Raw genomic sequence first — 26583 nt, 5'->3', positions numbered from 1 at the left:
AATGAGGATGCTCTTTAATGTTTCAACTATGGAATAATTTCTAAGTAAAAAATAACATATACCTGTATTTACTTGTATATTCATATAAAATATCTGGAGGGTATGCTAGAAACTGACAAGTGTGGTAATTTTTAGAAAGGAGAGCTGTATATCTGAGTGACAGAGGTGGGAGGCTGTCATTTACTCTTTTGAATTTGGACCATGTGACCATTAACTAGTAAACATGAATCTCCGCATTAATATAGTAGATATTTTAGGGAAGACTCATAATCTAAGTTCAACGTAAAACCAGAATCCTTTAGAGATATCTAATTATGTATAGCTTCATTATTCTTGTGCTGCAATTAGGAAAGTTTAAAGTGTCATCATTTATCATGTAAAAGAAACAATAAATCTATATTATAAAAGATGTAAAGTTTATTCTAAGTAGAAAGCACAATCTCCTAAATTGGTAATAATGGAAAACAGTGGTTGGAGAGAAAGGGAAGGGAGAGAATAGGGGTATTAACCAATCACCACCACTCTTCTTGGGGCAAACAGTCTATAATTAGGCTTCTATTTGGGGCATTATTTTAACCTCGTTTGTTCACTTAATATCTAATTACTCTCTTAGATACTGACTTCAATAGAAAAAAGAGACAAATTAATAAAAGCTACCTCTGAAGTCAGGTTTAAAATAATAATTCTTCAACTTTATTTAGCCCTTTTCAACTTTCAATTCACTTTTACATACATTATTCCTTTTCTGCCTCATAACCCTGTGAATTTGAGATTTTATTCTGAATTTATGTATGAGAAAAAAAAGACACCCAGAGAGGCTGATTTGCCTCAAGTCACATGGTTTATATAAGCTGGAACCAGTACCCTGGTGCTCTTTAATACTGGAGTTTTTCTACTTCTCACCTGCACCCCCTTAACCTTCAGCCAGTCTTCACTCTATTCTTGATATTTCTCAGTCACCATTTAATTTTCCTGTGGTTTATATGCCTTCTAAGGGAAATGGTGCAATATTTATTGTACCTATCTACTTAAAATTTTTTAGTGTGTAAATATTGCATTGAAACATCAATATGAATTATTTTCCCACCATTCAAAAATTTTAATATGTATTGAAGATTTTGGACCAGATAGTGTGTAAAGAGAAGACAGGGAATACCAAAATAACTTATAACAAATTTCTAAACCTCTCACATATTAAATATAATAAGACAAAAATATGATTTACAATACACATTGGCTTTTATGGTATCGATAATAAAATAGTACCCATACTAAAATTAATTCATCCTATTTATCAAAATTTCTAGTATAAGAATGAAAATATTCAGATTCTTATAAATAGACAGGTAGTTAAAAGTTTCCTTTGGACAACATTCTTTGGTGTTTATAAAACTGCATATATATCATACAGTCTTCTCAGACTATACTTTCAGTTTAAATTAGAAATTAAAAAATATAAGTTAGCTATTATTATAGAAAAGCGGTTATAGGGTAAATATTTTGATTTCATGGTACCCAAGTGTTTACGGACAATATTTACTTATTAAACTTTAAAATAACTACCTATGCTTCAATATTTCTTATGTATCTACATGTTCCAGAAATTTTTTAAAAATTACATTTATAGGCAGAAAATTCAACTCTGAGTTGACAATTATTTATGATTCTCTCAACTGGCTATTCCACAACATGTGGAGTTAAATGAAAAGATGAAAAGCACTGTTTGGATACCAAATTGATAAGCAACTAGGAATGCCAGATGCATAATCAGAAATGGAATATTCTACTTTAGAGGCAGAAGACAAGTGAATGAAAACATGGATAAAACTTAGTGTAAGTTCTTTACCTTAATAAAGTAATTATTCATTTGCAAATATTATCAAAAGTAAAAAGATTTATTTTATGGAGTGGTTGGTTTTTGTAATACATCAAAAACTGTATATAATGTTATACTTCCCTGTTCTCACTGCTAGTCTCACATCAGTGGTTGAAGTTTCTCCCAAATAATTTAGTTTACATTTAAAGTGGCAATACAGATTTTACTTAATGGATTTAAGTTATAATTAGAAACCAGTTTTATATACAGAAAATCCATAAATATAGAACTTTTATCCCTATTTTATCCTAGGGCTATGCAAAAAATTGACTAAAAATTTTTCATTTTGGTCTTTGTAATAAACACGTAAATACATTATTTACAATGGAGATGCTGTCTAACAAACACAGAAGTAATTTTGGTCTTCACTTGATTCCATTATATGTTCATTTTCAAAGATGATGTGTTCATTCAAATTTTAAGATTCTTGTTATACACATAATTCAATAATTATTTTAGTTGAACAATTAATGCCTCATTCTGTATTTAAATTTCCTTTAAGAAAGATTCCTTGATCCAGCAGTAGGGAGCTTTAAACTTCAAATACGACAAAGTGTTTCTGTACAATTATGTGCAATTTTCTTCCTTCTGGCAATATTATAAATAATGAGTCATTTAATCTTCATTGTTCATGTCCCAGGGGAAATTCTTGAGTTATCTCACATGATGTAAGTACCATCTTTGTAGTATTTCATGGACTCCATTTGTTTTGTCATAGCCAGGACATCATGAAATCCTGTACTTAGGCCAGACATATGTTGAAAGTATGCCTCTTTTTCCACTTGAATTGTTAAATTGTTTACTCCAGCATCTTTAAGTATTCCTGTAACCTGTTATAAAAATCCATATTTTAAAGCATTTAGATTAATGTATTTAATGCACATCTTAAATAATCGGTATCATGTTCTTATAGCTACAGATAGTAAAAGATAAATCTTCAAAATATGTTTGCTATTTATTTGGCCAAATGTTAGATAGGATCTTTTAGAAGGCCAGTAAATTCTGATCTCGCATTCAAAGTAGTAAAAAGAAAGTTATTGTTTCCAGTTAAGTATGTTTAGAATAGGACACAGGAACTGTTTTGAACCTTATCTTCAACCATAACATATACCCTGCCAACTTTAATATTATTAACTCTGGGCTACATTTACAATAACTTATTTTTTGATAATTTATTGGGAATGAAGGTGGACTATGAATGAATTTTTTACATTAACTTAAACTTATCCTCTAAATACTAAAACTTGATTTGGTTTTAACCATTTTTGGATATAAAACAAATCTAGATGTAAAAATAAGTTATATAACTTTATCCTTAGCTGAAAGACTGATATTTTCCAGCAGTTAAATTACTATAAAGTTGTATAACTTATAATGTGTACAATTTTATGCATGAATTACCTCAATTGAAATTACTTTAAAAACAAAAGATTGTTACCTGCTGCACTATTCTTTGTTCCAACACATCAGCTGTTACCTGTATGTGAATTGTTCCTGCCACAATACTGGCAGAATGACGCCAAAAATGAGGGTCTCGGTATGATATTAATCCTTCGATTTTCTGTATCTGTCAAATAAAAGGAGAGGTGATATAAATGGGCTTAAAGGCAATAATTTACTTAAGATAAAGCAATCTTTTTGGTCTAGGAACCACTATTAAGCTGATTATTAAAAAAAAAAGATAATGAGAGCCCAAAAGTGAGAAAGAATAGAGGAGAGGGTCAAATAGATTGAGGTAAAGGTGCCTAAAATATTTGACCTAGGAGTGATGCCAAGGAAGGTAGCTCTGAATAGGAAGTGACTGGGGTATAGATGTCTTTACACCCAACAGATGCACACCAATTTTTACCTATATTAGATGTACTTTGCCTATTCTAAACAGTAGGTACATTTAATCAACTATATTGTTTCCTTTATACTGATACATTTGCAAATTATTTGTTATACAGAGATAACACATTCAAAAGATATCCTCCAAATTCTCCAATTGAGGGCCGGTTAAATAAATAGACTGCCCATACGATGTAACACTTCATTGTCATTAAAAATGTATTAGAATATTTATCAACATGACAAAAATGCAGAAACATTTAAAAAGCAGTTACAAATTTTTTCTGTCATTTTCATTTCAAAATATTTTTATATGGAAAAGCAACTTTTAAAAGTATTTCTTTCCAGGTGGTAGAATTATATGTGATTTCCCCAGCTTCTTTGTACTTTTCTGTATTTTGGTATTTCTGTAAGAGACATGTATTATTTTGAAATAAAAAGACTTTTATTAGTAGGATATAGTATTCAGTAATTGTGAGGTGAGAGAACTATTCTAATTTTATGAAAACAGTGGGTTAAGATGCTATGCTTTAAATATTCAATATGCTAACTTTTCATTGGCAGATCCTAATTGAATAGAAGGACAAGTTGAAATACATTCTATTTGCTTTTTCTATGAATTGCCTGTTTATATTCTCAGTCCATTTTTCTTGATTTAAAAATGGTTATGAATAGTAGGCCTTTGCCTGGTTATATGTGTTGCAAATATTTTCTCTTGGCCTGACTTGTATTTCATATTTGTTATGGAATCTTTTGCCAATGGACAATTTTCACATGGTCCAATCTGTAGATTTTTTTCCTCTCTTTTTGGGTTCTGGTTTTACTTCAAGCATATGAAGAAGGCTTTTGCTACCACTCTGACTATAAAATGATTTTTCTATTTCATTTTAGCAGTTTTATAATTTGTCATTTATATGTTTAATCCACTGGAAATATATTTTTATATGGTGTGGCACACAAGTATAGCTTTTCTTTTCTACCAAGTGGAAATGTTAATTAGGTCAACCCTTTCTTCTCCAATGATCTGAAATGTCATCTTTGGTATACACTGAATTTCTTAAGGTCCTAGGTCTGTTTCTGATTTTTAAAATTAGAATCAATTTATGTGTTTATTCTTATGCAAGAACAAAACTGTTAGTTTCCTTAGTTAATTGTGTTACTTTATAATCACAAGATACGATCCTATTAATTAATTAGATAATTCTGTAAACTTGTATTTTTTTTTGTTCATTCTCAAGTATTAACTCTTCCAAATAAGATTCCAAGTAATACTGGATTAACTATTCTCCCCTAAAACAAAAACAAACAAAACAAAAAAAATCCAAATGAAAGGCAACTACATTGAGATTTAAATGAAAGAAAACCAACATCTTCACAATACAGTTTCCCATCCAAGGAAATATCTCTCTCTCTTTATTCAGTTCCTATTTTATGTCCTTTAAGTAAAACTATTTTCTTCATTCATATCTTGTACATTTCTTGTTAGGTCAACTCATCAATTTCAAATGCTATTTTAAAAGAAAATAGTGAAGAAATTACACATAATACCTTTTCTAAAGCAAGATGTAGTTCTTTTTCATATTCTGGTGGCAGTCTTAGAAGTAGAACCTGACAGGCATCTTTAATCAGTGGAATAACACTGAGAAATATTAATACGGCAATAAAAAGAGAACAGACGGGATCAGCAATAAACCATCCAAACTGTTCTATAAGAACTGTGGATACGATCACACCAATACTGCCAAGTGTGTCTGCCAAAACATGCAGAAATACACCTACAAGTAAAATATATAAAAACATTAAAAATCAAAGCACATCTAATAATTTAGTTCTTTTATCCATTCTACAAATATTACTGGGTACCTACTATGCACCTGGCGCTCTCCTAGGGGCTGGTACTTCAAAATGATTAAAACATGGTTACCACCCTTATAGAATTCCCAGCATTGTGGTAAAAAGGTGAGTTTTATGATGGTATGGTTTGTCTGGGAAGGCTGCAGAGAAACTGAGCCGAGTTTTAACATTACCCCAATTATTTAAACAATCAGAATAAATAATTCAATATAAGTAATAAATACTTCCCAATTTTTTTCCAGTACAATAAAATCTCCTGGTTCTTCTGTAGTGAAAGTTCATAATGGCACACTCAATGTTCCCTGGCAAATAATATTTATGTAACTGTCACTATAAAAAGGAATCTATAATTACAATAATTAATCGACATTTGTGAACAAATGTGAGCATTTTCTACAGCATACTTCAGACCTTTTATAGCCACAGATTGTTTTTCAAAAAACTGTACCAGAAGACCAATATTTAATATAAATAGTGTCAATTCACAACACAGTTGAAAAGTAGACCAATATTTGGCAAGGACTCACCCCTCATGTTAGCATTCATGCCTCTGTGTGCAGATCCGTGGCTGTGACTGTGCCCATGGTCACTGTGTCCGTGTACATGGTGTGAATGGCTGTGATCAGATGAGTGACAGCTTCCTTGAGAAGCTCCATGGGTATGGTTATGGGCATGGCTAAAGGCACAGATACCAATAAGGTTTACTATCAGCCCTCCAACTGAGACTGGCTAGCAAGAGAGAGAAAAGAAAATCTTTAAATTTGTAATTTAAAAAATAAATTTGTTATTTAAAAGTTAGTATATAGTTATATATATATTTTTTCTGTTTATAGTCTTGAAAGTATTCATAGTAAAACCTCATTAAGTTCATTAAGTAAATCCAAAATTTACAAAAAGTCAATCTTAGAATATTTTTTAAAATACCCAACAAAATTTTGACAAGTAGAGAGATTTGGAATTGCTTTAAGGGATATAATTGGTTCATGGCTTATGAATAAATAAATGATGCTTTTGTTTATTTAAATAAAGTATGAAAGTATTGCAAATATACACTATACCTGAAATCTTGTTTATATTACTAGGCAAATTTCAATAGTTTGTTAAGGTAATGATTATAATTTACTAACTAGTGGATTCCAAATAAATATAGTCTTACTGTGTCTTATAGTAAAATTTTCCAAAGTAAAAAAGGTACAATGGAAAGTAAACATATAAAAGCAATCTCTCATTTTTTTTAAACAAATGGAATTATCTTGATTTTATGGTGCCACAATAACACCTCAAAGGATAAACAAAGTTACTTACCCTTGATTATCCTCTTACAAAATGATTTTGAATAATAGCTTGAGGTGTTATTTAATTTACATGTGTCTACAATTTCTCCTTTAGAGAAATCCATTTGTTTTATTAAAGAAACATAAAAATAAGGGGGACTGATAATTTTTATTAATTTTCAAAGGTAGTAAGAGGAGGGATTTAATTCTGTAAACATGTATGGAGCTTATTTACTTCTTCCTGTGACTCTCGTGTTAGATTTTAAATTTTCAGTTAGCTTTATGAGCTTGAAGATGGTTAATGAATTTTGAATGAAACCAAATACTGCTTATAGAGACCTCTTTGCCTCATAAATTCTTCTTCTCTACTGAGAAATACTTCATATTTATGTATTTCATCATACAAATGTAGAAAATGAAAGCCCCCTATAATTCTACTCCCAATAGCCACTCCTAAGAGGACTGTGTATTTTCTATGCACATACTAATATAAATACATATATATCATTTTAAATCAATAACTGGTTCATATTATAATACTGCTTTGTAATTTTTTTCACTTATTTAGTACATCTTGTAAATATTCTTCACACCAGTATATAAACTTTATTCTTTTTGATAGCTGCATGGTATTCTGTGAGTGACAGATTTACTTAACTAGTCATTTTATTGGTAGATATTGTTTTTTTTTTCCCATCATTGTCTCTAATGATACAATCAATCATGTGCCTCTACATACTTGTGTGAATATTTCTGTAATAAATATTAAAGGCCAAAGGACATGAGCATTTAAAATTCAAAATGTATTTCCAAACTGTAATCCAAAAACATTTTACTTATACTTACACCAACAAGGCTTATAACTGCTTTTTAGTCATTCAATTAATTGCTGAGTTCCTACTACAAGCCAGGTGCTAGAAGTTAAGCTTTAATGATACACAATTCAGGTCCTGAAGACACTTCACTTATATCTTAATTATGGAAGAATGACAAATTATAACTCAAAATTGCTAAAAGAAGAATGCACAAAACACAATGGGAATACTAAGAAAGGGAAATCTAACAAACTTTGAGGAAGAGAGGGATTAAGAAAAGTAAGCCACCAGAGGAGACATATAAGCAAAGTCTTGAGGAAGGCTGAAGGTCAGAAGTAAGGGAAGGGCAGGCCAACTACAAGAAATAGCACATGTAAAGGTCTGGAGGCATAGATAAACATTAAAAGTTGCTATGGCAGTAATATAATCTATGGAGTAAAGCCTCACAAATTATGTTTTTCTGATTCTATCTCTAACAAATTTCCTCAGGTATTTAAAAATGCATCTCCAAACGAAAACATTTAATAAGTCAGAAAGAAATCTGTATGTTTTAGAATGTCGTCTAACATTCTGACTACTAAAATATTAGAGAAAAAGATTAATTTCTAAAAATCAGCAGTGTAAACAGTAAGATAGGAATTCATGTTAATTTAAATAAAAGATAAAATATGAGAAACTTAGATAAATAAAAAAACTTACTGTTAACATGTATGTGTCTAATTCCGGAGGATCAATTAATCTAGCCACTGACTCCACAAACACAAAAAAAGCTATTACCATTAGAAAAAGTCCATTAATAAATCCAGAGAGAATTTCTATTCGGCCATACCTAAAAATGTAGGACATATTTTTAGAAAAGGGAAATGACAATGATTTTAAAAGTATAAACATTATTTATACATGAGAAAACGAGTCCAAATTTTCAACTGCCCAAATAGTAAGATTAGAAAATTACCAAGATTTTAAACATACTAGTAGGTTGGAAGGTACTTTCTGGACATATGTCTGTTCAAATTTTATATATTTATTAATAAATAAATGTACCTTCTTATGCAAAATCTTTCCTAATTTCTTAGCAAGAAGTTATTTCTCCTTTAAGCCCTTGATGTGCTCTGTATTTCTGTCACAGCACACAAATTCTGCTTTGTACCAAAATCATTTGTATCTTTGGCTCACTTATCTTTAACAATATAAATAGTTCAAAATAAGAGCTGAATTTATTAATCTATTTAGAGTAGGTCTTAACAAAATACCTTGTACAAATCAGGGATTCTAATATTGTTGAACTGAATTATTCACTTAATGAAAAGTTATTTCAGTCTACACCCATGCCACCCTGAACAAGCCCAATCCCGTCTGATCTTGGAAGCTAAGCAACGTCAGGCCTGGTTAGTACTTGGATAGGAGACCACCTAGGAAGATCAGGTGCTGTAGGCATTAAAATAATAATAATAATAATAAGGGATTGTAAGATGGCAAGGTCCTTGCAATCTGTGAGGTCAACCAAGGGTTGCCTTGCCTAAAAAAAAAAAAATATTTCATGCACAGCTCTTTCAATTTTTGAGTACTCTTAACAGCAAAGATTTGAACGACCATGTACATTTCAATGCCTCAAAAACACGTTGAGCAAAGAGCTCAATGTTTAACTGATTTTTGCTCCCTGCCTACAAGAGGGATTTGTCAGCAAGTATAATCTTGAGCTTACTGCCACTGTATTTATCAAATGCTTGGTTCATTTCCCCTTATCTATTTCAAATTAAAGGAAGTAAAACTCTGAAAAATTATTTGTATTAAGAATAGTAAAATTTTATTCCCTAAGATGGAATTTGCAGTTAAGATTTTTCATTATGCTACATTACATCGAACAGTGTACTTACCCATAGGAGAAAATCCGAGTTGCTTTCCATCTACTCATGAGGGCCGCAAAAAGTCCCATGACCAAAGCAGAGCAGTCAAAGAGCATGTGAAATCCATCTGAGATCAGACCCAGACTATTGGTCAACACGCCATAGAATAATTCCACAAAGGTAAAAAGCTAAAATATGTTTAAAAAAAATAGGGGGGGAGTATATTGGGAAAAACTGTTTCAAGAGAGATTTATGAGAATTTAATCACGAGGATTTTAACCCTTAATTATACCCAATCCTTACTTGAAAATATAACTGCCTCTTTAGTTAACTGGCACTTCTACTAAAACTTCATTTCACAAAAATTGTAAGAAACTAGGATAAATTAGATATGTCCATCTCATAAATTATTTAAAAGGAGATAGTTTTATTTATATGTCTGTAGAACTCAATAAACTAAGCTATAAAATGTTAGCAATCTGGTCTGTAGTGAGATCCTACAAGTAGATAAAATCTTTAGAAGCTACTATGGTTACTGATTTGAAATAGCACACTAAACCAATATTTCTAAAATACCTCAAAAATTGTTTGCTTAAGTAGTCTAAACATTTATTATCCTGTAATCTTTCTACTTAGAGAAAATGTAATTTTAGCTCATCTCCAATTATAAGAAATTTAGAAATTACTAAAATTATACCAGAATTGTCAGAATTAAGAGATTAAGCTTTTTAAGATATGCCACTAATATTTAAAAATCTTACCAGATTCAAGCACAAGAAGTAAAAGATCTGCCTAGAGTCATTTTCCTCAAGAATTTGTTTTAGTGATTCCTTAATAAATCTAGGAATTGATTGGGAGCTATGTTGAAAAGCATCGCCCATGAAGTTATAAAGAGGTGTTCCTTCAGGAGAATATCCAATCAGGGTACCTTTCTGTCCTCTCTTAGAAGGAGATGATAAAATGTTAGCAGCTAAAAACAGAAAAAAAAAAAGGAATATTACAAAAGTTTAAAAATTAAGCTACTCCCAAACCAACACAGTATCTACTAGCACAAAATGCAAGCACTGAACAACTTTCCAAATATAAGTAAATGATGTGAATATCAGAAACCATAAGAAGAAATTTGCTAAGGAGAAAAACACTTACACAAAATGAAGAATATAGCGCTCACTACCACTCCTCCAGATAGGACGTGCTCAGTGCTCTCCTGGTGTACTGCTTTGTTCATAGCCCGAAGCTGGTCTGTTATTGGATGCGTCCAAAAATTTCCAAAAAGTAGAGCACTAATAAAAATGGGGAAGGACCCATAGCGGGCACATTTGGAAACTTCCATTTTGACTAAACAAATGGAATCAACATAGAAATCCAGGATCATGACAAAAAAGATAACCGTTGTGAAAGGCATAATGAGAGAAAACCAGGACTCAACTTTACTCTAGAAATTAAAAAAAAAAAATTGTCAATACTATGTGAGTATAAAGTTCACATCTTGTAAGATGTTTTAGTTAATCTCTTTATGTATAAACAAATATTCTCATGATTCAGTATGATTTTAAAATGCCAAAATATAAGAACTATAAGATATTGGCACATTTCCCCAATATTCCCCGAAGTATTAAAAACAAAAGCATTATTGTTTAATAATTTTATAAATACTAGGTGACCCATAATCCTTGTGCTTAGCGCATGGTAGGTATTATTTCAACTGATTCCTGTGAGTCACAGGCATGGTAGGAATATATAAATGTAATGGTATTTAATTTAATTTTTCTATGAACAATAAAATTTACTCCAAAAATTTTTCAACAGAAGGAAATCTAACTATGGGCGGTGAACACACAATGAAATATATATATATATATATATATATACACACACACACACACACACACACACACACACACACACACACGTGTGTGCGTATGTGTGTGTGTTGTGTATATATTTGCCTTACTGTTAAATTGTACTCCTGAAACTTACTAGATTTGTTAACCAATGTCATCATAATAAAAATTAAAAATAATAAGTAAAATGGTTAACCTTAAAAATTTTTTTTCAAAAACTACAAAGAAAAAGCAAAAATAATTTAAGCCACTTGCAATCTCTAACTGAAATAAAATACAATGTACTGAACTAACATTTATAAGTAACGGCAATTCATTTTACTTATTACCAATGAATTCCTGGTCTTACCTCAGTTGTCACAGAAAGAACAATGACCCATGGGGACAAGAGAAGCACAGAAACAAGGTGGGATAAAGCCTGAAGACGTTTGCCTCCACCAACATCTATAGCAAGCTTTCTGGAAGCTGTATGAAAACCAACTTTACAACACAAAGCCAGTACTAGCAACAATACTCCACCCTACAAATAAAATTAAATAAATCTCATTAGAAATACATGCAGTCCCCAATAGTCAATCCTTAAATACATATTAGAAGAAATGGAACTATATACCAAATTCCTAAACTACTTAAATGGCAGGCAGCATTGAAATTACTGATAACTTTTTAAAAACACACTTTTAAAGTTCCAGTTGCTGTAACTTCTCAGAATCTTTTGGTCACATGAGCAAAAGAGAAAAGAACATACCTTATGATCTGCCACACCTAAGAAGGCAATGGCTGTGTAAAGCATGTGAGTTAGAGCACTGTCATGATGTCCTTCAGCTAAGTGAATTGGAGTAAAGGAAAAAATTCCAAATACTTACTTGTTGAACGTTTAAGTCTTCCTTAATTTTAGCTACATTATTTTAAGTTGACTACAGACTAGTCTGGGGCCCCAAACCTGACTACCTTCAATAGTCTCCCTTAAAACAAAACAATTTAAAATTTAATTTGGGGGCATGATCAATAAATTGGATGGTCTTATATTCCTTTTGTTGTTTCTAAAACAATTATAATGGTTCCTAAGATATAGTTGTTAAATTTTAGTACTTAACCCCCAAAAGACATATAAGTACACACACAAGTAGAAGGAAGGGACAAGAGCAAGGAATCTCCTTGGACCACTCCTATTCAATGAAATAAAGTTTGCTCTTTTAGAATGACATGTAAAATCAGTCTTAAATCTGTTTCTAAGTCACAGACCACATAACCCTCAGCAAAGGAAGCAGAAAGCAAATGAGAGTGATGGGGCATAGCTGTATCACAAGCAACCTGGATGGAGTTCTGCAAAGTCACGGCACCCTCTTTCATTGTAACAAAGTAAACTGATATTAGCTAACCAAGTTTTAGGTCAGTGAGTATCTATAACCAGAAGAATCAAAACTTGTGTTCTGATTTCTGCTAAATGGAGAGGGCAAAGGTGTATGGATAGGAAAGAACAAGGTATGTCTGTAGGAGAAAATAAGTAGACATATTTGACTGCAAAGTCAGGTTTGCATAAGAGAAGAGTGGGGCTGAGTTGAAAATAATAATTTAGAGCAAGAGAGTGAATACCAAATTAAGGAATTTAAACTTTTCTTTTCAGGCTTGAAGATGCCAAATGTTCATTTAATCTAAAAAATGTTTATATTTAGTAATTGCTACTGACTTCTAAAATGAGCGTTTAAACTGTTAAATTACAAGGGAGCAAATAGACTGATTTTCTTGAGTAGCAAATCCTTTTTTTTTTTCGGTATGAGGACAATCTAAAATACTTTCATTGTCCCTAAATTTCTGATAGTTTAATTCAGTCACTCTATTTCCCATTGTGCCAGTCTTCTATTTTTCTGCAAGACTTCATAACTCTGATCTATTGCAAAAGGATACGGTGTTCAGCCATTTTAGCCATGAGATCATCATTGTCAAAAAGCAATAGGCAGATCACAGCGATAATGAAAAAAGCAGCCCCCCTTGTCTGAAAATGAAGAGAATAATCTAAGGATGGCTTTTTCAAGAGTTCATTTTTAAGACCAATGACTATACAAATGCTAAAGAAAAATTTTTTCAAGTAAATATTTAAAGTAAAATAACATCTGACATTACAGCCCTTATACTATTCAATATAAATTTATAGTGTTAACAGTAAGATAAAAATAAAGAGCTTCAACAAATTCTGCAGGATATTTTAAGGGCATTTAAGACACATAATGACAACTTCAATTGTCTACTTGCTAATACGGCTAGCTATGTTACCATGCACAAACTTAACGTTTATAGAAATTATCTTTGCAAATGTTACATTGCTTCTGGTTGAAAAGCCTAAGTAGCTAAAGAATAATTAGCAAGGACTTATCTTATTCTACAACATATCAATGTTCTAGTTACCGCTCTTTTAGGGAACTAGAACTAAGAGGGCACATTAAGAAAATTAGCAAAGTCATTTCTAATATCTAGTAAACGTGTAAGGCACTTAAAAGCTGATAAACTTTTTATGTTCTCATTCCAGAGAAAGGATTTTGACACAAGAAAATTATGAAAAGGACATAATAGCCTAGTTTATGCAAATATTCCAGAATTTGGGGTACGGAAGCAACCTAAATAGCATTATTATACATTCTATGTTTACAAATGTACAGGTATAATACCAGATACTTCCATTAAATAAAAATTTAAAATGAAAAGTGACAATCCTATTCTATTCATTATGTGATTACCACTACACTTGTGTTAGTGTGGTAGATAGTTGGCAAGTCAGTATACATAAACTACATAATTTAAAATTTCATAATTTTCATTGAATCAGGATATGGCAACATCGAGAACACTCAGATATGGAGAAATTTAATCTTTTGTTAACAAAGAGGGCAACTGAGAATTTTATAGTGTTTCACTCACAACTCAGAAAAAAATCACTGAGTCCTGGATCATTGCTGAGATTCAGTATTGACACCAATGAGAAGATATGCAAGATCGTACTCATTTGATTATTGGTGCTGCAAAAATTATTTTTTTTAATGTTTTGAAGTCATTTGTATTTATTTTGTGAGTTGTCTTTCTCTGTCCTTTGTTCATTTCTGTTGAGGATCTTAAGCATTTTTCTAATTGATTTATATTTCAGAGAAATGTAAAGTTTTTATTTGTAGCAATGTTGTTTAGTTTGTTATTTGCACAATGATTTCTGTTATATAGAAGCTTTATGAAATCAAATGAACTAAATTCTCCTTTTGTGATTTTTTATTTAAGAAAATTCTTCAATTACAGTTGACAAAATCTATTAGTTTTTAGGTATACAATATAGTGATTAAACATTTATATACCTTACGAAATGACTGTGATTTTTTTCCCACTGCTTTTATGCTCAGAAAATTCTTCTTTGCCCATAGATTAATTATCCATCTATATTTTATTCTATGTGTTTACAAATATCTTCCACCAAACTCTTCAGTCCACTTGACATTTTGCAGTACTCTTATGAGTGACAGGGAAAAGCTTAAACAGTGGCATATACTTCAATACTAACGATCCAATGTGAAACCTACAGGCTGAGTAGTCTCTCATTCTGCTCTATTTGGCACATTATTTTGTTCATTTTATTTTATTCATCTGCCTCCATTACCTAGCCTGAAGCCCCTTTCAGAACAGGGACAATTATAGTTTGTCTTTATTTCTCCTTTCCCCTATAACTAGAACAATGTACCACGCACAGGAAACATTTTAGTAAATAAAAATATTGTTAGAATTTGGAATTACAGATGGATGACTCGATTACTATAAAGGGATAATACTAAATTATTTAAGATGAATAGGATTGCCTAGTTGGCAAAATGTTGTATAAATGTTCATTTAAAAAATGTTCATCAGACTTTAAATATAACAAGTTCTTAGGTATTTTCTAAAAATGATGTATAGGGATTAAAAATGAGGTGGGGAAGGGTTCGGGTACAGCATGAAGGAGATGTTTGTGGTGATCAGTAGGTTCTGTGCCTTGACTGTGGTGGTGGTTACATGAATCTACAACACACAGACACAAACGCACACACACGAATGTATTTAAAACTGGTGAAATCTGAATAAGGTCTATGGATTGTACCAATGTTGATTTCCTGGTTCTGACAGTAGAAATGAGTTCGGTAAGAAGTTACTACTGAATCTGAGTAAAAGGCTCAAGGACCTTTCTATTATTTGTGGCAACTTTCTAGGAATATATAATGATGTCAAAATAAAAAGTAAAAAACAAAGTTGGTAAGAAAAAATTTAAATTAGTAGAAAAAGCCTCTGCATTCTTTTGGATGGTAAAAGATACTATATTCTTGCTTTGGAGAACATTTCACATGTATGCTTTCAATTTTCAAGTAGCTAATAATGGAAAATTCTACCTTTGCTGGTCCTCCTCCAGAACTAGTGAACAAAACACTGAGTAGTGAGATGACAACAATATCACTGTGTTCAAATAGCAGCAAAGTCCTATGAAAATAAAACATTATAATTCATGAAATATATCTGATCTTTATCAAAAAGCATGAATTCGACTAGAGTAAAAGACAATAAATATTTCCCCTTGATTTGTACACTTTACAAATGCGAGGCTAAATATTTATGTGCCCTCCCCATCCCCCACTAATTCATATGTTGAACTCATTCCCCAGTGTGAGGGTATCTGGAGGTAGGGCCTTAGGGAGGTGCTTAGGTCATAAGGTTGGAGCCCTTATGAATGGGATTAGTATTCTTATAGAAGAGACCACAGAGCATTCCCTTGCCCCTTCTGTCATGTGAGGTTACAGTAAAAAGACAGTTGTCTATGAACCAGGAAGCAGTCCCTCATTAATCTGCTTCACCTTTCTCTTGAACTTTTCAGCCTCCAAAACTATGAGAAATAAGTTTTTGTTGTTTATAAGATACTCAATCTATGGTATTTTGTTACAGCGGCCCAAATGGACTAAGACAAAAAGGGTGAATTTTATAATTTTATGATGTGAATTATATTTCAGAAAACAACATAAAAATGAATGAATCACACAAACACACACACACACTACATACTACATGCATCAATATGGGAAAATCTCAAGCATAACACTGAATGGAAGTATCCTGTAGAAAAATACATGCAATGTAATTCTAAAAAACCTATAAAGTTAAACATTAAAAAAAGAAATGTTTATATATGGTAAAATTATAAAGAAAACCAAGAGACTAAAACACTTAAGATGCTGCTTACATCCAATGGGAGGGGAAAGGGGGACATATCAGGAGGGCTTCAAAGACACTGACTGGTAAGGTTTTATTTTGGGGGCTGGATGTTGGATACATGAATGTTCATTTTATGATTTAAATGTATTTACTTATATTTACTCTTTCATATGTATAAAACATTAAAAAAATTTTTTAGAACATCACCAGCCAAAGGGAGCTTATAGGATCTCAATAAATAGATTTTCAGCTGCTCATTAAAATTTTTCATTTTTTCCTCTTTACCCAAAAATCTATAATGAGAACACAGCAGTAATAACTTTAGTTCTAGTAATATTGGGAGATTACAATTTAAGAAAACAAATGAATCAGTAGAATACTACTAACCTAAAATAAAAGACAGGTTATGAAACACCAACGGAGTCTTTCTAATCAAGAAATTGTGTTATGGCTTTAGTAAGAGAATGAGAGGGGCAATGTTGGCAGAGGAGCTAGTATTGTGAGGGGTTTTAAGGGCAGAAAGTAAATAAGGAGCCAAGTAAGAATTTAAGAATGATTCCCCTTCCTTCCGTATCCTAACACAGAAGGACAGGGATTTAGCAATGTAAGGACCAAAACATAATGTCATGAATAAGAATTTTAAAATGAGAAGATAAGCAACACCACCAATCATATTCAAGCATAAACTGAAAAGCTCTCCCCAAGGTGAGATATTTCAGCCGGCTTTCCCACCACTCCAGGATGCTCCTGCTGTCATGGACAGGGATGTGACATTTGGAATCATGCATATTCTTCATGTGACGAAGTACAGGGTAAATAAGCCAAAGGGACCCAAACCTAGAAGTTGTCTCACAAAGCATTTCCCACTTATCACTTTCTACTCTGTCCACGCCACTATTCTGAGTGAGATTCTTTAGAACATCCTTCATCTTACTCTTTACTTCTTGTCCTCATATTCCCCCCTCATCAATGGCAAGATACTTTTTCTTTTATTTTTACTCAATAAGTAAAGCCCTTTAAATATGGAGAACTATTAAAAGAATGCTAATGTAGTTACAAATGTTAGAATTCCTAGTAAATTAAGTGACCCTTAAGCATTTCCTTCTCTGAACTGGTCCATTTGCATACAAAGATTATACAGGTCTAGGGAATATCAAATTTGTTATTCACCTTTAATTTGATGATTGACACACTAGTCCGAAGACATTTTGTTTACAATCATCTTTCAAGAATTTTCTGTAGGTGCTAAAGTACTTTCAGAGTTGTATTTAAATAACGTGTCGGAGGAGGGGTTAAAGATTTGTTCTCTTCCATATTGGTTTTTATCTACTACTTCAGGCCCTTCTAGTTTTTTAAAATCAGCTGCTAAAAGGGATCACCAATAAATGATTTAAAAAAGCCATTTATGCTAAAAATATTCTGAAACTTTGGACTCTAAGTAGTAAAATTATCTACGACAGGTCATAAACAAAATGTTTATGGTGTTTACCAAAGAACTAGTCCATAAACTAAACAGGTACTCAATATATTTATATATATTTGTTGAGTTATACCCGATGCTATAGAAACATTTGTACATAACTTGACACAAGTATCTGACATAAAATATAATGGAATAAACTAATATTAAAAATGAAGAAATATAAATAAACATTTAAAATATGCAGTTTTAATTACCTTAGTGGTCCGCAAAGCGTAAGGCCAAAAAACCACAAGAGTGAAATGATACATCCAGCAACTGCATGTTTACATATTTTGATCCACTATAAATGGAAACAAAATATTAACAATTTTAGTCATATGCTTTGCTAAATATCTGAAAATCTTAATACACATAGAGAAAGATAATAATGGTAACAGCTATTTTAAAGGCTTAATAATTACATATTTTGAAATAGAAAATGTTAAGATCCCTTGACTAAATGTGAATCTGCAAGACAGTATTGTTTTCCATTTTCTATATTCTTGTCTGTTACATCTTGAAATCTTTTCCAATAAAGTATAACTTTTTAATTCTTTTTAAATTAATTTCTCACCAGTTTGCTAGAAACACTTAATATTTTAGTCTTTAAATTCTTTTCCACCAAGACTATTCAATGTTTCAATTATTTTAAAAGAGATGAAAAAGGTCATGATGGGGTTTAAAATAGTAACCCTATTTTAAAAAATGTTCTTGGTCTCTAAAACAGAAGTACTAAAATTTGTCATTCTAATATAAAACATGGCATAGGGTTCCGAGTTGTGGCATAAAGCAAACGTAGTAGGGTATAACTACTGTCCAAACAGGTGATGTGAGATGATTATAAAGAACACAGGACATTTCTGGTATGCATCTTAAACCTCAGATGCCTAAAGAGAATAATGATAATGATGATGAGGGTGACAGCTATGTGTATTGCACACTCACTATATGTCAGGCACTATTTTAAGAACTTTATATGTATTAATTCATTTATTCCTCGCAGCTTCCTTAAAAAGGTAATATCTCCATTTCACAGGTGAGAAAATTAAGGTAGAGAAATTAAGTAACTTATTCAAAGTGAGATTTAGTAAGTAGGACATACAGACTATGAATTTGTCTGACTCCACAGGCCTCATTCATAACCCCTATGCTTTATCCACATCCCACATTTGTACTAGGCTCTTGTGCATAGCTCCATGTCTGATTTGTAAATCTTTCAGAATAAAGAACCTGTATTAGAGAAAATAATCGCATGCATGCCTTAAAATTTTTCTATCCTCTTCTGCATTTTTAAATATTCCATTATCTTAGCACTTTATAGTTCACTCTTGAAGCCCCAATTCTGAATAGACTAGCTAACTCTGGAAATGCTATGCTTTGCACTTAAATCATTCATTAAGCAACCCTGATGAAAGAGAGAGCATTGTCTCTTGGTCTGCTGGAAGGGAAGCTGCTAGGAAAAAAGGATTCTGCAAAAAACTCACCTGGCGTTTGGTAATACTTTTTCCAGAAGAAAATGGCTTTTGAAACAAAACCATAAAAAATGCAGCCCTGTGAATATTGAAACATTAACATATTAATCTTATGTACAAGGTGTGGTTTTAAGCAAAGACACTTACTTTAAACAAATATACTAGAACTTGAAAGGTATTTATCCTCTAAAGAAATTATACTGGAGAACAATACTTATTTTAATAAGGCTCCCATTCCAACATTTTGGGAACTTTTCTTTTGTAATTGCCTTCTGAACTAGGTCACAAGCCAGAAAAAGAGTCTCAATATTTTTTCATACTTTGAAATACCAAAAAATATAATTCCAATCACCTCCAAAATTCAGTATAACAAATCTTAAAATAACAGAAATGAAGTACTAATTATTTGTCCCTACCTTTCACACTCCCAAAGTAGTTATATAAAAATGCATACAAATGGGCTTAAAATTTCCTTGTCAAGAATCACTTTCCGTAATTACTAAAATTATACTCTCAGGAGTCTTTAGCAGATTTTTATTAACACAAAAGGTGGTCACTATCAAATGCAAGGTTCAGAGAATCTTTATTTAGAGAGAATTTATTATATACAGAATAATGTAAAATTTATATTATATGAGGGTCCTGTAGTGTGACGTTATCATGTAGTGAACACAGCCCAGCATGGTTTAACTTAGAAAACAAGGAATGTCTGTGCCAAGACAAGTTTCAGGTAACATTCTGTCTGCTGAGAGGTTGGATTAAATTAGGAGTATGGTTTGTGAATCTCTAAGACCTCTGAGGCCCTTTTAGGGAGTCTGTGAGGTCAAAGCTATTTTTATAAAATATACTAAGACATTATTCACCCTTTTCATTCTTATTCTCTCAGGGGCATACAATAGAGCTGTTCAGAGGCTAGCTGATGTGAGATACTGCAAGAGATTGAATGCTGAAGCAGATTTGAAAATTCAGCTGTCTTCTACTAAGCCAGAAATTTGCAAAAACCTCACTAATGCAAACTAAGGTAAAAGTCTACGCTTTGGCAAGCTATTAGAGTACAACAATCCTTTTTTCTTAATCAATTTCTTTATATAGCTAACCTCAGGTATTCTATTAAAAAAATCTTTAACAACTACTCATCAGGAAAAATGCACAAAATATTCTATGCAAAATTTCCTAAAGATACTCAGATAAAACAGGATTCTCCAAGAAATAAAAACATTAAGGGGAAAAAAGAAGCATACTCACTCACCCAAGTTTTAATATAAAAATGAACTGAACAATGTGAACTGCTTTTAGGAGATCGTATGATTCGAAAAGTCCCACAGCCTTCAAAAACTTAGTGAAACATAGTAACACAATATATTTTGTTAATCTGAAAAAATAAAAGCAGAAACAAGTTTCATTACCATTGAAATCACAAGGAGCTCTGTAATTTTTGTTTTCTCCTTATTATACAGGTAACAGGAATCATTATAAAAACCACAAATATACATAAACAAAAAATGAAACAAAAATCCAAATATGGAACCCAAATATGAAGCCCAGAAGTTGGAGCCCACAGAATCAAGCCCATGTCGTTTAAGTATGCTCTTTTTAACATGTTACACAGAAAATCAAAGTTTATCCAAAAGACTTTAAAGGTTCCCATCTTCTAAACTGTTTACAATTATACATTCACACTGGCTCACATGAATAATAAAATCATTTTTAAATATGAAAGACAAAATGCATATTAAAATCTAAGAATTAATTTAGATTTCGGCCCATTTAGCTAGAGAAAAAAGTTGTATAGACTTAAGTAAATGAACTATATTAATGCTAATTAAACACTCTGGTCATGGTAGCAATTCACATTTAGCTAATAAAAATAATAGTTGAGTGAAATCCTTTGTTTATTCAGCTCCTAACACAGGGACTTGCATAATATGTGTTCAGCAAATGTTTACCAAATGAAAGAATGCTAACTCTACAATTATACTTGTGTGATACAGTAATATTTAGTACCATAACATATATAATGCAGTAATTTGGTACATAGGAGGCAGTCAAGCTTCTGGCAACTTAAACTATCAGCAACTCAGCCATGAATTCAAAATGAAAGAAAAGAATAAAACGAAGCTCAAAACCTTTGTAAGCTCTTAACTAAGTGTAAATATAAGGCAGCGGGACAGAAATAAGGACAACACTCAACAAGGCAGGGAGGGAACAAGATCAGTAAAAATAGAGGTACATTAGAAATCACAGCAGTCTGGGAATTCTCAAAGTCAGCAAAAGAGCCTTGTACATCCCTCATGAGGCTATTTAGCTATTCTTCAAATATTCCTTGCAGAATTTACTATATGCTATATGCTATATGTGGCCAATGAGAGCTAAGGGAAGCCTGACAGGGTGGCTTCAGGTACAGCTTTCCATCTTCCTGATAAAAAGATGTAGCTAGAACTAGTATTTCACCTTCTTTCTCCCTGCAAGGGAAGACTTTTATCTAAAACTTATCTAAAAAATGTTATTCATTTTAGGACAAGCATGAATACGAAAGCTACACTTAGGATGGCATTGAACGGAAGACAAAGAATCTGGTCCCAGATGGTATCACGGAGGGGCTGAACAAATACTAGCAACCTCTGGTTTCTCTGAGGTCAGAATATATCCCTATTTGTTTAAAGTTTTTGTAGTTGGTTACTTAGCATTTCTAAGTGCTATCCAAGATGCTAAATGCATAATAGAGATCCTGCCTTCAAGGAGTTGAGGTCTAAGACAAACAGGCAGGAAAACAAGAATTTTTGTGAGCCAAACGTAAGTAAAAGAGTTCAAAAGGATTAACTGTGGAAGCGACTATGTAACTGTTAACCAGGGAAGCAAAGGTGGTCTTCAGAGCTTGAGAGTGTAAGTATGTATTAAGGACTAAGTAGGAATTATGAAGCAAGGAAAAAGAAAGGGTATTTCAAAGGGTATTGTGCATATGCAAAACGCTAGCACTAGGAAGGAGCCTTTGAAGAAATGGCTGTATTTAAACTCAGTTCAGCAGATTATGCTCAAAATGACCAAAAGTCACCAAGGAAAAGGTAAATTATATTTAATATACTTGTTTTAAGAAGATGGGAGCAATATGTACAATTATTTCTAAATAAATTTTGTTTCAAATATTAACAAAACTCAAAAAATTTAGCTCTTTAATTGCAAGATTTAGTCATATGGAACATTAAAATACTTCTTGATATGTTACTATTATGATCTGACACTAATTTACTTGTTCCCCTTTTAATTAAAAAACAATAAACAAAAAAACCCCAGTGATTACAAAAGTAATTCTCGAGTAGCTAGTTGTATAAAAATTTTAAATAAAATCATTCCCAATTTCTTCCTCATAGGTGACCAACTGGGTACGTATGTCCTTCCAAACCTTTTCTTTTGTGTTTCCATGTATGGACATAATATTTAGGTACATTCTAATAATGCTATGTGACTTTTAATGTAATATATATTGAAGATCTTTTGTTACCTTATTAAATCAGAAATTTTCTAACTTTGAAAGTTGAATACTTTGATTTTTAAAGTCTCCATGAAGTTTTCCTGTTGGGCTAATGGTGACACACTAAGGCCAAGTAACTACACATGAGTAAGGAGACATTCCTAGTTCATACTGCAGCGGGAAACAATAAAGTTTCATTTACTAAGGGGGAAAGTTGGGAGTAGAGGAAAGAGTCTCTTGAACAAGGGCAGTGGCCCTTAAGCCACTCACTGATTCTCTGGGCAACTGAGGGGGAGACAATCCACCTCCTCAACTTATAAGTCATTATTTGCCATGAACTAGTCTCATCAAAGTTATCAGTGGTCTTCTGTGCAAAGGGTTTAGAACAATCTCTGGTTCTATAAACCTGGATTACTGAAATTTGGGTTTGGGCTCAAATCTGCTTCTTGGGCTTTGCCCACTGCAGCAGCTCAGTTTCCTAGTTAAAAAAAAAAAAATCAGTGCATGCAATTCAAATACAATTCATTCAGTAAATACTTGTGTCTACTATATAGAAGGCACTATACCTATACATGGGGTTTGGGATAACTAATTCTCAGTTCGGTTATTAGGTGTGTGACCTTGGGAAAATTACTTAACTTTTCTACATCTCGGTTTCCTGATCTGTGAAACAAGATCTGTAGCACCGTGCTAAGGGTTGAGATGCGGTACTCAAATCATGTGGAACATAGAAGGTGCCTAACAAATGCTGTCTGTCACCCTCTGCCCTTTTCTGCAGAGAACTTATATATGCCGAAATAGAAATATTTAAAACAATTCATATTTGTGAATTCATGCATAAAATATCTATATTAAAGGATTTATCAATTAGTTTTTGTTGCAGATTATAACCACTATTCAATTGTTAGTCTTTATAAAGGAAAACTTGCAAAATTCAACCAGTCCTGAGTTGAATTTGATTCTGCAATGAACTATAGAAGGGCAGCTCTGCTAAGCAAATAATACAAATAAGATGGCAAAGGACTGTTTCCCCCATCTACCTAACACAATCTCTTGAGTAAATAACTTTAAACTGTTTATTCAAAAATAACTTCAGGTTTACAGAAAAGTTGCAATAGTATACCTTTTTTATCTATATTCACTAATTGTTAATATTGTCCCATTTGCCTTATTATCTATCTAAATACACACTTTACTTTTTTCCTAATTTATTTGCGAGTAAATTACATACATTATGCTCCTTTATCACTAAATACTTGAATTTCCTAAGAATATGGACAGATTCAAAAAATTGATTACCAACTTCAGGAAATTTAACATTTGATATGACATTTTAAAATCTACTATCCATAGTCTAATTTGTCAATTGACCTAGCACTGTCCTTTATAACATTTTCCCTCTATAGACCAAATCCAGACCAGAATCGCCTATTGTGATTGGATTTACTGTCACAGTAAATATCTGATATAGTTATTTACAAAATGAGTTTCTCAAAATAGATTAGAAAATCAAGAAATAGTTGTTAGTAATACTATTTCTACAATTCCAAAGTTATCATAAGTATTTAAAATGGAGAAAACCTTAACCTCATTAAAAATGAAGGCAATGAATACTAGTTCCAGCCAAATTGTTGGGCCTTTTTTATACATCTTTGGTACTATCTCTCAGAACTTAGGACAGGTCAAGAAGGACACGCTTGAAAGTGGTTACTGTATTTACCTAGGGGTTAGTGAGAACATTGGCTGGGAGGGTAAAGAGGAATTTTTGCTTTTTACTCTATGAATTTTTGTATTGTTTAGATTTTTTGACAACGAGCACACATTTCTTATTTAATAATAAACAAGGGAAGGCAAAGAAAACTAGATGACGGCTTGGATTCCTGATATGTGAGGTTAACCTGAACATGGAAGTTCATCTGTACTTTGCTTTTCTTCGTCAGAAGAGACGGTGACACCTTTCACTAACTTATGCGAGGAGACGTCAGAAATTAATTAGTCGCTAAACTACTATTTTAAGGAGAAACGGTCAACAGAAATGGTTCTCATCGATCAGAAAAACCTCTCACGTTAACTGGCTGGCAGTTCTAAGGTTAACGGTGTGCTCTGAAAACCAGAGGTTCAAACGGAACCGTCCTGGATTTTAGAGCATTCATTCTGCAGCGGGGAACAGAGTAACCAATGAAAGCTAGAAGCAGCTTGGAAGCAGGGGGAGAGAACGGATGGCTCCAGGGCGCGTGTTAAATCAAGCAGGCTGTCCGGGCTGTCAGGGGGATGAGAAGGACGCGGGTCTCCGCGCCAATCCGGGTGGAACCCAGGGCAGCGGCCGGAGGTGTGCCCGCATCGGCCAAGCTGCCATCCAGGTCCGCGAGTGAGCGAGATCGCGAGCGCAGGAGCGGGGAGAGGGCAGCTCCGGAGGCAGGAGGCGGGAAGCCGGATCAGTCCCTTACCGAGCGCTGGGCACGTCCACCGGCCCGAGGCCGCCGCCGGGGCCGGCTAGTACGTCCCCGCCGTATTTCTCCTCCATTTCGGGGCTCAGGAACCACCGCCGCTGCCCCTGCCGCCGGGTCTCCTCATGTCTCGCCGCTGCCGCGGAACTGCGGACGCAGGCGCATCACTCTCCCATGGCAGCGGCCTCGTCGGGTCCCTGCAGGCCGGGCCGCCGCTGCCGCTGTCCCTGGAACCGGCTTCCAGGCACACGCGCGTCGGGACTAGGCCGCGAGCAGTTCCGGCAGCGCCGGGTTCCCGGGAGTCGCACCGGTGCGGACGTTGCCAGGCCACGTCATCTGGCCCAGCAGCCCTCACTCTCGGGAAGTGGCCAGCCCCGCGCCTGCGCACAACACAATTCTCGCCTCCCATTGCCCTTCCTTAGGCTCCTCCCACCGCGGGGTGATTGATCAAATCCTTGTCCGCTATAAGCCCCTCCTATTGAAGCGGCCCCTGCGCTTACTTGTCCCTGCAGCGCCACCTATGGGCCTTCAGGGATACAGCGGGTTCTCAATAGCGAGAGGGAGGACCAGGCTTTCTTAGGGTTATTTTTCCGTTGCTAAAAAGTTAGGAACATGGGATCCTGTGTCTGTCTTCGTTTGAATCCCATACCTGCTACTAAGTAATTGTGTAACTTGGACTTTCTACACCTCAATTTTATTAAGTGTGAAATGTAAATAGTAATATCTATTCCATAGGTTTGTTGGGAGGATATATGTTAGTATGTGAAAACTGTCTAGAACAACGAATGGTATACAATAATCAATAAATACCAGCCATTATTAATACTCATAGGGAAATTGGAGGATTGAGATTTGGAAATGAAAATGGGTTTGGAGCAGTGTAAATTATGATTAGTTCATAATACTTAATTTGAATAGACATAAAGAGTCTTAGTAACATAAAACAATGAGGAATCACAGTCTGCCTGCTGGGGCTTTCTAATCTATTGTAGAAAACACTTAGCAATTTGAGAGCAAGGGGTGCTTGGCAACATTTCACATTAAAGGCACAAATGCTAATGTTTCCCAAACAAGGTGTGACATATGTATAAGAAAAGACCCTTTGATAGACAGAACCTGACCTGGATCTCGGTAAGGTTTTGAACATGGGAGAAAGGCATAGTGGGAAGATGCATCCTATGT

General features: G+C 33.4%; 1 protein-coding gene and 1 pseudogene across 2 annotated transcripts; one reads left to right on the top strand and one right to left on the bottom strand.

Annotated features, from left to right (window-relative positions):
* Positions 1–1075: 1075 nt before the first annotated feature.
* SLC30A5 (solute carrier family 30 member 5) lies at positions 1076–25714 on the bottom strand. 2 transcript variants are annotated; one of them, XM_039870120.1, is made up of 16 exons: positions 25402–25714; positions 20735–20857; positions 19498–19564; positions 18229–18314; positions 15738–15825; positions 13249–13336; positions 12089–12165; positions 11690–11860; positions 10643–10931; positions 10258–10466; positions 9527–9684; positions 8349–8478; positions 6088–6289; positions 5255–5481; positions 3315–3443; positions 1875–2706 (listed from the first exon to the last, which is right to left on the bottom strand). In XM_039870120.1, exons 1-16 carry the CDS (start codon positions 25476–25478, stop codon positions 2536–2538), a joined length of 2292 nt encoding a protein of 763 aa, XP_039726054.1. In that variant the 5' UTR covers positions 25479–25714; the 3' UTR covers positions 1875–2535. The 2 variants fall into 2 exon arrangements, with proteins under 2 accessions (XP_039726055.1, XP_039726054.1); XM_039870121.1 differs by lacking the exons at positions 12089–12165; positions 13249–13336 and having other exon boundaries at positions 1076–2706; positions 25402–25691.
* On the top strand, positions 8968–9086 carry LOC120608367 (uncharacterized; annotated as a pseudogene).
* Positions 25715–26583: the final 869 nt, after the last annotated feature.

The sequence above is a fragment of the Pteropus medius genome, unplaced genomic scaffold (genome assembly GCF_902729225.1).
Source record: "Pteropus medius unplaced genomic scaffold, Ma_sr-lr_union100, whole genome shotgun sequence".
NCBI classification, from domain to species: domain Eukaryota; kingdom Metazoa; phylum Chordata; class Mammalia; order Chiroptera; family Pteropodidae; genus Pteropus; species Pteropus medius.
Note: the sequence above shows the minus strand (reverse complement) of the source record. Positions and strands in the feature narration are given on the sequence as shown.